Source organism: Microcaecilia unicolor, chromosome 4 (genome assembly GCF_901765095.1).
Source record: "Microcaecilia unicolor chromosome 4, aMicUni1.1, whole genome shotgun sequence".
In the NCBI taxonomy this organism is placed as follows: Eukaryota; Metazoa; Chordata; class Amphibia; order Gymnophiona; family Siphonopidae; genus Microcaecilia; species Microcaecilia unicolor.
The window spans coordinates 247,980,241-247,993,433 of record NC_044034.1 but is presented as its reverse complement, the minus strand read 5'-3'; the positions used below and the strand labels follow the sequence as shown (position 1 = coordinate 247,993,433).

The 13,193-nt window shown below is 40.2% G+C and overlaps 1 protein-coding gene across 5 annotated transcripts in view; it reads left to right on the top strand.

The window, feature by feature from the left end:
• Nucleotides 1–13,193, top strand: part of INPP4A (inositol polyphosphate-4-phosphatase type I A) — a 349,368-nt gene that overhangs the window by 322,697 nt on the left and 13,478 nt on the right. For all 5 annotated transcript variants that reach the window (XM_030201389.1, XM_030201388.1, XM_030201387.1 and 2 more), the window contains one exon: nucleotides 247–401. In XM_030201389.1, the coding sequence (XP_030057249.1) occupies nucleotides 247–401 (155 nt within the window). The remainder of the gene's footprint in view (nucleotides 1–246; nucleotides 402–13,193) is intronic.

The following is a 13,193-nucleotide window of genomic DNA, read 5'->3' as shown; positions in this document are numbered from 1 at the left end:
ATGATATATTCTCTTATGCATAATAATCTCTGTACTTATGTACCTCGTTTACCTGTTTAACATTTTTGTTCTCTGTTTTTGAGAAGCCTAATAAAATTTCTTTAAATACCCATATTCAGCACCACTGAATATACATATTTATTTAAATGCCACCAGGTTTTCAATAAATGCACTGGCGCTGAAAATAATTTTGCCCATTGGAAATACTGGAGGTAATTACAAATCATGTTTGTGGTCCCATTTCAGATATGCCGCAGGCTGAATGGCGTTAGGTTTACTAGCTGTAAAAGTGCCAAGGACCGGACTGCCATGTCTGTGACCCTGGAGCAGTGTCTGATACTGCAGCATGAGCATGGAATGGCACCCCAGGTCTTCACACAAGCCCTGGAATGCATGAGAAGGTAAGAATCAAATTTGCTTGCTGCTCCTTGATCCGCCCCCCCCCCCCACCCCACCCCACAAGTGAGGATCCATGTAAACTGCAGATGAGTGGCATTCTTTTGACAGATTAGTTATTTCCTTTCTGAGAAGGCTTACTCTGCTTTATAACAGGCAATATTAACCAGAATCTGCAGCCTTTACTGGGCTGTGAAGCCTTGATGTTCACCTAAAAAAAAAAAAATCCTAAAACTCAGTCCACATAAGGAAAAATAAATTTACAGAGGATCAAATTTAAAGATGCACTTTTTCACTAAGAGCCAGAGAAAAAGTTAGCCTAGTAGTCCTTCTCAATGTGTTTTAAATTTAGGATGGCCCATGGTTGGGTACAAAATGTAATATTTTTTAATGCCCTATGTAGCCATTTCTTTTGACAGCTACTGCCCTTTGATATATTTTCTAAAGAAAAGACAAGGTCAGGGACTAGAGGAGAAAGGATGTTGCTGTTAGCTATGGAAAGCTGCAAAAAGCACTGGAAGCAAGAAAGGTCATGGCCTGGCCCCCACACATATGAGCAGTTCTGCCATATGGTGGCTAGAAAGATGAAGGGAAGTTACTGTTTATATGATGGGCAGAGAAAAATGAATGCCTTCCTCTCCTTCCCAAAATAAGGGAGAGATGGGGCAGGAAACCAACAGGTACCGGAGGAGGAAGGTTTGCTGCAATTGGGTATTGAAGGAAGGCTGTGGTAAGAGACAAATTATTCTGGCTCTGATCTACAGGCCCATGCTGCTTTCTTGTTTTTGTCAGTCAGTCAGTCTTTGGGTATGTGCTGTCTGTGTAACTATATGTTGTCTGTGTCTGATGCTGTTATTGTGATAGTGAGGCTATGCTTCAGTGCATCACACTTTGAGGAAGGTCTGCATTTCCAGGTTAGGTGTCTGTAAATTTGTATATGTATATGGTTATATGTTATTTGTGAGTTATGTAGAGCTTGTGCGAATGAGTCTGTCTCTTGGTGTGGTTCTCTTTATGAATAATTTGTAGTTTTGTGCATGTTTGAGGCCATGTGAAGCTCCTTTTCTGGTTAGTGTTTCCTGTGTTGAATATTTGTGAGAATGAGGTTAAGGTTGTATGTTTTGCTGGGAGTATACCTCTGCAATAACTACACTGCAGTAGTCTGTTACCTGTGTTTGAATGGGCTTGAGTGTTTACAAGAGAGGCTGGACTGCATGTGACTGAATAATTTGGCTGAGGTTTTGATGTTGTGCCAAATGAGTCATTGTATCAGGAAGGCTTTGTATGTATGTCTATGATCAAGGTTTAGCTGTAGAAAATAAGGGGCAACAGAGAGAATATTTTAACAGGGCACCTAGACACATAGATGTAGTGCACCTGTTTTATAAAGGCAACATATGCACCTATGTGTTTTTCTGAAGTAGCCTAACCTCCTGCACAAAGCTTTAAGTGACGTAAGCCATAATTAAGCTTGTGCACATATGTTCTGTTAGACATCGACACTTACACATATATTTTAATACAATATATGCATAGGCCTAGCTGCCCCATGTTCCATCTGACCTCCCTCCCTAGGAACGCTTATGTGTATCTCTCATAAAAGCAGGTACTGTGGGGTAATTCTGTAACGTGAGCATCAGCATTTACACACTGATTTGACATATAAATATTTATAATAATGGCATATATATATATATGTATATATGTGTGTGTGTGTGTGTGTGTGTGTGCATATACGCACCTAACAGCCAAAATTCCACCTAAGCACTATTCTGTAAATACCCGCTTAACTTACAAAGGGGGCATAGATATGGGTGGAGCTTTGGCAGAGCATGCGTGGGACTCTCACTTGTGTAACTTATAGAATACTATAAGCTATGCGCATATTTGCAGCATTTAGGAACACTTAGATCAGCTCTGTGGCTGGTGTAATTGTTCACTCCTAACTTTTAAGCATGTATTTTAGTATTCTATAAAGGAAAATAGGTGTTTACATTGATTGCAGTCGTTCCCAGCCCAGTCCTCAAGGCACACCTAGTCCCTTTGGGTTTTCAGGATATCCACAATAAATATGCATGAGATAGATTTGCATGCACTGCCTCAATTGCTTATGAATATTCATGGTGGATATTCACAAAACCTGACTTGTTGGGGAAGCCCCCAGGACAGGTTTGGGATTCACTGTAGTATTCTATAAATAAAGATAGGCATTTATGAATGGATGTGCACACATGTACATATATATGCTGGTATTCTGGTCATTCGCACATTCTTGGTGCCTAAATGTTGGCCCCCTCCTTATATAGAATTACCTCTTATGTTTATGTGTACCAACCTGAGCTTGTATGATGCTGTGCTGTATGCTCAAATCACTTACAAAATTACCCTCCAAAGAGATGCAGACAAGCAAAGTATGGAGAAGACATAGAGAAAGGGAACAAGTAATTAAGGAAACATGGCAGCACAATCAGTAACAGAAACACAGAGCAGCATATACTGAGCAGTAACTGTTTTAAAATTCTTTAATCAGTTAAAAGCAATCTTAATACAAATAGAATAAATGGGTCTCATTTTTAAAGCACTTAGACTTACAAAGGTTATTATTTCTAAGTGCTTTGAAAATATGTCTCAATAAATACAATTTATATCATAGTCCATATGCACAACACATTTCAGCACCTAGTGCTGCTTCAGAGGCAAATTTACAAGTATATCTGGACAGACAATCCACCTAAAGGTAAAAATAAAAATAGGCTATGAGAGTGACATCACAATGCCATTTTCTATTAAAAAGTAAAAATTGCAAAGTGAAAAATACAAAAAAGGAAGGAGAAACTCCAAACCTCATGAATGCGTATAAAGCCAACAATCAGGAGTGAGGGAACAAAAAAGAGGAAACCAAAGCTAATCAGGTCTTTATTGCCTCAAAAATGCTGTAAACCAATTGTTGAAAGGCTCGACACAGTAGTGTTTCGGCAAGCATGCCTTTATCAGGAGCCTTATCTAACATAAAGATAAATAAAAACATATTAAATACAGTACATGAATGAAATACAAAATGAAACAATAAAAAAATAAATAATTATAACTCAAATAGTAACTATTATTAAAAATCATTAAAAAGATCAAATTAAAACTAAAACAATTAAAAAGATGCGCGAACAAAGGAAAATCTTATGACAAATGCTAGTAATATAATGAATTCAAAGCAATAAACCCGTGCAAATGAACTACTAATAATGGATATACATACCTTATTGACCACATAAACAGGAGTGTGAAAAAATGAAGACTGGTACAAATATAGTACACATCTATAAAAGAAGAATAAAATGGATCTACTAACATGGTCTTCAAAACAAGCAAATGTTTACTATAGCATATAGATATGAAGAGGGGAGTTGGAGTAACGATGTTCAAGGAGCAAGGGAAACATCGCAATGCACATAGATAAAAATATATGACAACTAATAAAATGAAAAATATAGAGTATTAGCAATAAATGCAATGTGAGGATCTATAAGGATTGCAAAAAATGACTTTACCAGAAAAAACGTCAGCAATAAAACAGAAGTGCTTTAAAAATAATGGCAGAAAGGACTCCAGAACATCATGTGCTCAAGTATAACATGCTATATTCACAGAATGAAAACAAAAGTAGCATACAGCCATCCTTGTCAAATACCTGCAAACATAAACAGGCAATGTGAGGCTGTAAACAAAACAGCATGATCTGAAAACTGAATGAACTAAATGAATGCTTGTTATAATCACTACTAACAAAGGATTTGTATATATCAAATGAGAAAAACGAACTTACTGGACAAAGTCCTGTAGAGTGGCAACACCTGACATTGGCTTCAAAGCATTACATATTCAAAACAGTAAGTGCTACTCTGCATATAATTTAAAAGTACTGATCAGGCTAAAAAAAAACCCAGCTGATCTCCAAAGAGAACTATAGCTGATAAAATCATAGAAATGACTATGAACAATACTGGAAATAGTACCAAGAATAACTTATAAAACAGCTCACTCATATATATATATATGCCGTATATGAATGAATGAACTTTACTGCCAAACATTAAGAAATGACTACAGATCAGTTAAAAAAGCAAAATGCTATTACTAAATTGTGCAGACTGAATACTGAATGAGAACTAGTGCAAGTAGTATTGGAATATAAACTAAATACAGTGGTAACAATATGTACTAACGCTTAATGCATGAAACAAAATGTGGGTGTGATATTGAAAACAAAAGATAGATATAAATAAACAGTGTAAACTTACTGGGCTGAGATATGTCAAGTGGTAACACCCAGAATCGGGCTCATAGCTTTTCACATCCAAAACAGTACGTGCTGCACTACGTCTGATTTAAATGCACTTGACGCTAAGCTGAGAAAGAGTCGCAGAGAGCCCCAAGTTAAGAAAAAGCAGAGATGTTTCATATTATAAGTATTTAAGGCGACTGCCTTAAGTTTTGTATTTTGGGGGTATTCTTTACTTATTTCTGATTCTTCTTAACTTATTGCTCTGTGTTCCTCAGTTTGATGTTCTATTTTTTACTTTGTAATTTACTTTTTACTAGAACATGGCATTATGTGGTAATTCTTATATCCCTGAAGCATGTTGGGCATATGGATTGTGATATAAAATGTTTTATGACTTATTTATTCCATTTTTAGTAGGATTGCTTTTAACTGATTAAAGAATCTAAAAACAGCTACTGGCTCAGTATATATAGCTCTGTGTTTCTGACTTTATTGGTTTGCAGCATTTGGACTTCTAATTTTTTTTCTTGCCTTAGCACCATAGATGAGTCAGAACGTAACAAAAGTCAACCATTCTTTTCAAAAATTATTGTAAGATGACCATGCTTTCTGTATACTTTTTCTTGGCTTTAGAGTACTCATATAGCACGTGCACTGAATGTGTTGATACCCTTGTAAAAGACCTTGTGGTCCTCCAAACTTTTACAAGATATTTGGCTGACTCTCTAGGCAGTGAAAGTTCATTACAGATTCAGAGAAGAGGGAGAGAGAGCTGGAAGATGAATTACTTGTGTACTTTATAAGAGTATTCTAGATCAACACTTTAGCATACTTGTACTATTCACCTAGCGTTCAGGGGACTACCAGGCCATCAAAGGGAAGTGGGTGACTTCACTTCCTGTTTTAAGTTTTACTATAGGGGAATGCATCTGCAGGTTGCACTGGTTTTGCTATGCTTACCCCCGAGCAGTAACAAAGCTTGCTCTCTGTTGGGCAAATTTGTTCACATGAATGTTCTCCAGTCAAGACTCCATCGCAAGCTGTGAGTGTGTGCCTGTTGTCATATCAGTTTAACAACATCCTGTATTCTGAAACAGCAGAAACATTATTGCAGACTATAGCTGAAACCAAATACCAAACTTAAACAGAATACCTTTACTGTTGTTTAGTGCTTTATTTTAAGCGCTGCTGAAGAATTCCTTTTCCTCACATACTGAAAGAAAGGATAAGAAATCCAGTCTGAGTCTTTCTCAGTGTAGTTGAACAATGCTGTTGAGTTCTCTTCTTGACATTCATTCCTACTAAATGTACTGTATGTCTTTTCACTATTCTTTAGAATATTCAATTCTCTTATCCTTTCTGTATGTTTCTGGCATTTGACCCTTTCTTCAAATTTCCCCAACAGATTGGTAAATAAACCCAAATAGGTGCTCTTATTTTGTTACATTGTGAATTTTGAAATTGGCTTATTGCTGTGATGCTCTCCAAGCTTAGGATCTCCTTGCAAGCAGAACACAGTAGTTGGTTAGGCCAGGAGATGGGCTTTTAAGTGGAATAAAGAGTTCTTCCATATGACACGATTATAGAAAATTTAAATTAGCTTATGACTGGTGCTGCTGATTCACCAGCTCCTGATGGTTAAGTGCTATACCCTATCAGTAGTGTATAGTGTGTAATTGGGCAGGCCTCTTTACCACAGCTATTTTTAAAATACATCAGAATCTTTAAGTTAAAGACCTTATCGTTCTGCATTCCACAGAATACTATCCAGCTTATTTTCGAAAGAGAAAGACGCCCATATTTCGACCCAAATCGGGAGATAGGCGTCTTTCTCCCATGGGCGAACAAATCGGTATAATCAAAAGCCGATTTTGGTTGTCTTCAACTGCACTCCGTCGCAGGAACGAACAAAGTGGATGGGGGCATGTCGGAGGCATGGTGAAGGCGGTACTGGGGCGTGGTTATCGGCCAAGGAGAGATGATAATCAAAACAAGAAGGGCGTGTTTGACGAGAATTTGGTCCGCTTTATTTGGACCCTTTTTTTTTCAGGTCCAAGTCCCAGAAATGTGGCCCAACTGACCAGATGACCACCGGAGGGAATCGGGGATCACCTCCCCTGACTCCCCCAGTGGTCACTAACCCCCTCCCACCAAAAAGACCCACTTTACAAACTTTTTTCCCAGCCTGTATGCCAGCCTCAAATGCCTTACCCACCTCCATGACAGCAGAATATGTTCTGTCCTCTGACAGCCTTTCCCTGGTTCTGATGTGGCTCTCGGGTGAGTGTGACACCTTTTTCTGTTATGCGCACTGCAGAGTCACATCAGCAATGCATTGTGGTGGGTATAGGGTATTGGGCTCCGTGATTCCACTAGCTTGTGTTAAATGCTCACGATGTTGGTAGTTGATAGGCTCTACTCCCATGGTGCTTTTCCCCCTGCTTACTGGGTCAGAGTGTGCCCTGTTTTGTTTCTGGTAGTCCATGAGGTAGTGGCCATTTTTGTAACACAGTTTTAGCTCCCTTTCATGTGTTAACCCACGTTACTGAAAGTGGGCATTGTACAGCATTCTGCCAGCTCTGACCTACTGCTCATCTCAGTACCAGGGAGACTCTTTGCCAGTGGGGCACAACCTCTGATCTGCAGTTAACTGTGAGTAAACGTGCTTATTCAAATAAAGGACGTTTTCGGAGACATTAGTCTTCAGGAGTCAACTGGTGTGCCAAGGTTGTACAGCAGCAACAAGTCCTAGAGGCCTGCGTGTATGCAGGTCCCTGGAGCACTTTTAGTGGGTACCGCAGTGCACTTCAGGCAGGCGGACCCAGGCCCATCTCCCCTACCTGTAACACTTGTGCTGGTAAATGGGAGACCTCCAAAACCCACTATACCCACATGTAGGTGCCCCCTTCACCCCTAAGAGCTACGGTAGTGGTGTACATTTGTGGGTTTTGGGGGAGGGGGTTGGGGGCTCAGCACCCGTGGTAAGGGAGCTATGCATGTGGGAGCCGTTTCTGAAGTCCACCACACTGACCTCTACTGTGCCCAGTTGGTGTCCTGGCATGTCAGGGGGGTGAGTTTACTACGAATCCTGGCCCCTCCCATGACCAAATGGCTCGGATTAGGACATTTTTGAGCTGGCCGGTTTTAGTTTCCATTATCGCTAAAAAAAACAAAACGCCCAGCTCAGAAACAAACAAATCCATGGCATTTAGTCTGTATTTTCAAAAAAAAAAAAAAAGACATCCATTTTTTTTGAAAATACGGTCTGTCCCTCCTCTTCACTTACCCGTTTTCGGACATAGACGCCCATGGAGATGGACGTTTGCGTTCGATTATGCCCCTCCACGTAACTTGACCTTTTAAAAGTTTGAGAGATTTTTTTCCCATTTTAATAATTTTTGCTAAGGTTGCACATGGCAAAAAGTTTCCTGGGTTTTTTTTCAGGGGGGAGGGTTATTTTAAGATTTTATCCCCCCCCCCATTTTCAGACCTTTTTTTTTTTTTTTTAGCTTACAGAATATGCATTAGAATTTTTTAGATCACGGAAATTGACTTTATGCACCTTAATTTGATTTGGCAATTCCTGATTCTTCTAAAGCACACTAATGAACCAAATGCACGCTATTAAATGCAAATTCTTATTTTTAATGTGCTCCAAAGAAATGCTTCCACTTTTGCTAAACAGTCAGACACAACTGTAATTAGTCCAGCTTTTATTCTTTCCAACCCAACAGAAGATGGAAAGAATTATACAAAAGAGCTTAAGAATGTCTGTTTGTTTGAGTCCAAACAGAATGGGCTTAAACTTAGCATGGGAGAAAAACCAATGAAAAGGCATGTCAGGTTTGAAAATGGGCCAGATCAGATCGGGTTCCAAAGTAATAGTCTTCCCCCAAATTATGGTCCATTGCATTTCTATGGGAACAGTGGTTCCAGCTTCCGCAGAGTAGCATCTTACAGTGAAACATAGCAGATAGAGAATTCCACCTGTCAAACTGCCTTACCATTTTTTTCTGCTCTCTCAATTCTCAGAGCTGCTTCCAACCCCCCCCCCCCCACCCAAAGTACCCCCTCTCAAAATGCCCCATTCCCAAAAACTAACCCTGGCAACTACCCCACCTTTCCCAAAAGCTGCCACTGCCCCAAAAATAACCCCTGACTCTTCCCTGCTCCTCTAACCATCCCTACCTCAAAAACTACTGCCCTGCAAGTGCCCAACTCCTTCAGAACATCCCTGTAACCACCCCAAACTCTCCCCACACCCATGGTTCTCAGAGCAACCAGCTCTGAGAACCTTGGTCGGACCCTGGATGGAGTCTGAGCACAGAGGTCCTGCACAGATTGAATGCGAAAGGGGATATGGACCAACTAGTGGTAGACCGGCGCCGGGTCCAAGTGGGAGATTCCCGCATGAGAGGAGTAATGGAGGAAGACCTGAGTCTACCCACATGCCTACTCGAGCACGCCGGGGGTTGAAATATCTCACACCGAAGCATCTTCAGGTCACCTGCGAGCCATTGTGAAACGGGATAGGATCACAGATGAGACTGACTCTGGAGGCTTGAGCAACCAGGGACTACAGAACACGACCTTGAAGTAGGCTCCCTCGTGGCCCGAACACTGCGTGGCAGGAACATGCCCGGCGCCAAGAGGACCGAGGAAACAGCAGACACAAGCTACCACAGGGAACTTGGGCGAAGGAGAGCTGGTGCCACGGGAGAAGTCTCCATCGCTGGATCCAGTTCCAGATAACGGCGCACACTGGACACCAAGGCAGCCATGCAACGGATGAGCAACAGCGGAGACAGACCTACTGAACTTCCGCTGCCAAGGAGCACAGGAGCCGGAGCAGAAATACGGCCACTAGACGACTCCACGCAGCACAACTAGGCCACAAGAGAAAAGGTCCGCTCCCACGTGTGGTGCAGCTGGAAAGCACCGACCCAAACAGAGAAGCTGGGAGCAAGTGACCTGGGGCAATCAGAGTGACGGATACCAGCAAGAGAGAAGTGGAGAGTACAGATCTACAGAAGAGAACACCAACTAGCAGCCATCCCCAACATGGGAAACTGACTGGGAGAATCAGCTACAGCCCAGGTAGATAAATAAAGATCACCCAATCCCACAAACACAGAAACAAACAAAACATCCAAACCCAAACACACACATACAGGAAGAGAAAATAATAAAATAAAAAATAAATCACAGCAGATAACTGAAGGAGATATTGGCAACTACACCAACATCAAATATGACACATACGTCCTGATACCTATAGGATATATAAACACGAGATAAGTCAGCAATACTAACATACTGGATAGAAACAGAACAACTTGGATTACTGCTCATAACTGAAACATGGCTGCACCTAGAAGATGGCCCTGTAATGCTTGACTTATGCCCACCAGGATACAAAGTAATACACATCAACAGAACTAAAAAGAAAGGAGGAGGCGTTGCAATAATATATAAATCCACCTTCACAGCAGAACCCATCGCTAAACGTAAGTCCTCAGCAATTGAAATTATGGCATGCAAAATCACTGACAAAACACTAGCTGACCAACTATGCATCATACTGTTCTACCACCCACCAGGCAGCTGGTCAAGCGCCCAAAACGATTTCTCGGACTTCGTATCAGACATCTGCACTAACCAACTAAATGTAATACTACTAGGAGACATCAATCTACACCTAGAAAAACAAAATGACACCAACACCAGAACCCTAATGAACTTCATAAACCAATAGAACTTTAAAACAGTACAAGGTGCCTCTACTCACAAAAAAGGACACCTATTAGACATACTAGCTCACAGATTTTTAGCAAACAACCACCACATACTAGAAATCCATAAATGGGAAGAGGTACCATGGTCAGACCACATCGAGCTCACTTTCACTATACAATGGAAATAAAATCACGGACAACTCACACATTCACAACCAAAGGAAAAATAGACAGTCACACTTCTGGACAGCAACGATGAATGAACAGAACATCATACCACCCGAGGAAATTCACTTAATGAGAAAATGGGATGAAACAAGCAAAAATACTCTAAACAAAATAGCACCAATGAAAATGAGGAACAAAAACAACCATGCCCTTGGTTTAATGACAAACTACTACGCATGAAAAAACTGTGCAGAAAACTTGGAAGTACATGGACCAAATACAAAACAGACATAAACAAAACCATATGGCGAAAAGCTATACGAACATATACAAATAACATAAAGAAAGCTAAAGCAGAATACTACAGCACATATGCGAACCTTGAACAAACCAATACAATAAACTATTCGAACTCGTGAACAAATTATTGAAAACTCAAGATGTACTGACATCAGCTGACACTCCACCAACCGCAGATGAGCTTGCACAACACTTCAGAACAAAAATAGCAAACACAAGATCAAACCTGGTGAAATCACAAACATCCATCATTGACTTCCTACAAGAATGCAAAACTAACAATACCCAAATCGCAGCAGACAGAATCTGGTCCACTTTTAAATCACCCAAAACAAACAAAATACACACATGCATACTCTTTACTAGACAAATGCTTGATGAAAGACCCACCAGACTGGTTCATCACATACATGTTTGAAAAGGGACAATTCCCAACAGACAAAGGAGACATTGTACTCACACCAATTCCCAAAAATACAACTAGCAAGATTAGCGACATTGCAAACTATAGACCAGTGGCTTCACTACCACTGTTGACTTAAACGATGGAGGGCCTAGCAGCACAACAACTAATGGAATACTTGTCACAATTTTCAATCCTCCATAACTCTCAATCGGGTTTCAGACCACAACGCAGCACTGAGACAGTCATAACCACCCTGATTATGACGTTCAGAAGCTTAATCTGCCAAGGAGAAAACATACTACTACTACAATTCGATATGTCAAGTGCATTCAACCTAGTAGACCACACAACACTAATGACCCTACTCGACAATATGAGAATCAGCGGAGCAGTAGCAACATGGTTCAGTAGCTTCCTAAGAACCAGATCATACGTTGTAAAGATGTCTAACAAGATATCAGCCTCCTGGATCTGTGGGGTACCACAGGGTTCTCCTATTTCACCAGTGTACAGCGCTGCGTAACCCTGGCAGCGCTATAGAAATACTAAGTAGTAGTAGCAGTACTATTCAATGTAATGATGGCGCCATTCAGAAAGAAACTGGAAGTTCCATTCATATATGCAAATGACGTCACCATCTACATACCATTTCACAAAGCATCACAGAAATACAGGATAGAATCCAAAAAGGCCTGGACCTCATGGAAAACTGGTTAACAACTTCAAACTCAAATTAAGCAAAGACAAAAGCAACTTCCTGGTCCTATCCAACCTACACAACCCTACCAAAATTTCATTCTCAATAAACATCTATCACTGGACAGCCAAATATCAGCAGTAACATCTAAATGTTTCAAAACACTCTGGAAACTAAGAAGGATAATCATTCTGGCTAATGGTACAATCAACAATATTATCACAGCTAGATTATTCTAGCTAAGCATATGTAAGATGTAAGGAAAACACTATAAAATTACTACAAACCATCCAAAACACAGCAGCAAGACTGATATTAAAAAAATCAAAATATGAAAGAGCAACTCCACTGCTCAAAACACTACACTGGCTGCCAATCAAGACATGACTACTCTTCAAAGCGAGCACCCTCATTTGCAAGATACTGTTTGGAAAGGCACCTGAGTACATGCTAGACTTGATTGAACTATCCCCGAGAAATGCAAGACCAGAAACCACCTACTTCTTCACCTACCCAGCTGCAGAAGCATAAACTATAAAACCATCTACACAGCAGGTTTCAGCTACCTGGGTTCCAAATAGTGGAACTCAATGCCAAAAGCCACAAGAAGCATCACAAACTACCTTCAGTTCAGAAAACAAATGAAAACCTACCTCTTCAAAAAATTCCACTACATAAGCTACAATTGTCAAACCTCCTCAAATCTACCTACTTAAAATCTGATGACTACCCAAACTATCATCCTTAAAAATCTGATGACTTTAAAAAATCTGATGACTACACAAACTATCGTCCTTAAAAATCTGATGACTTTAAAAAATCTGATGACTACACAAACTATCGTCCTTAAAAATCCGATGACTACACAAACTATCATCAGCCTACCTTTCAAACAGACCTTTTTAAAACTCCTAATATAACTACATGAACTATTGTCCACCAACCTCTTCAAAACTTCCAATAGAACTACATGAACTGTTGTCTGGCCTCTTCAAACCTACATCTTCCAAACTCTATGGACAACCTCTTCAATCTTACATCTTCCAAACTCCATGGACAACTACATAAACTATCGATGCCCTCCATATGTCGTAACTATATAAAACTATTGTAATCTCACCAAAATGTAAATTGTAAGCCACTTTGAACTGAAACTTGTTTTTGGATAACAGTGGGATACAAAAATGCATAAATAAATAAAATAAATTCACA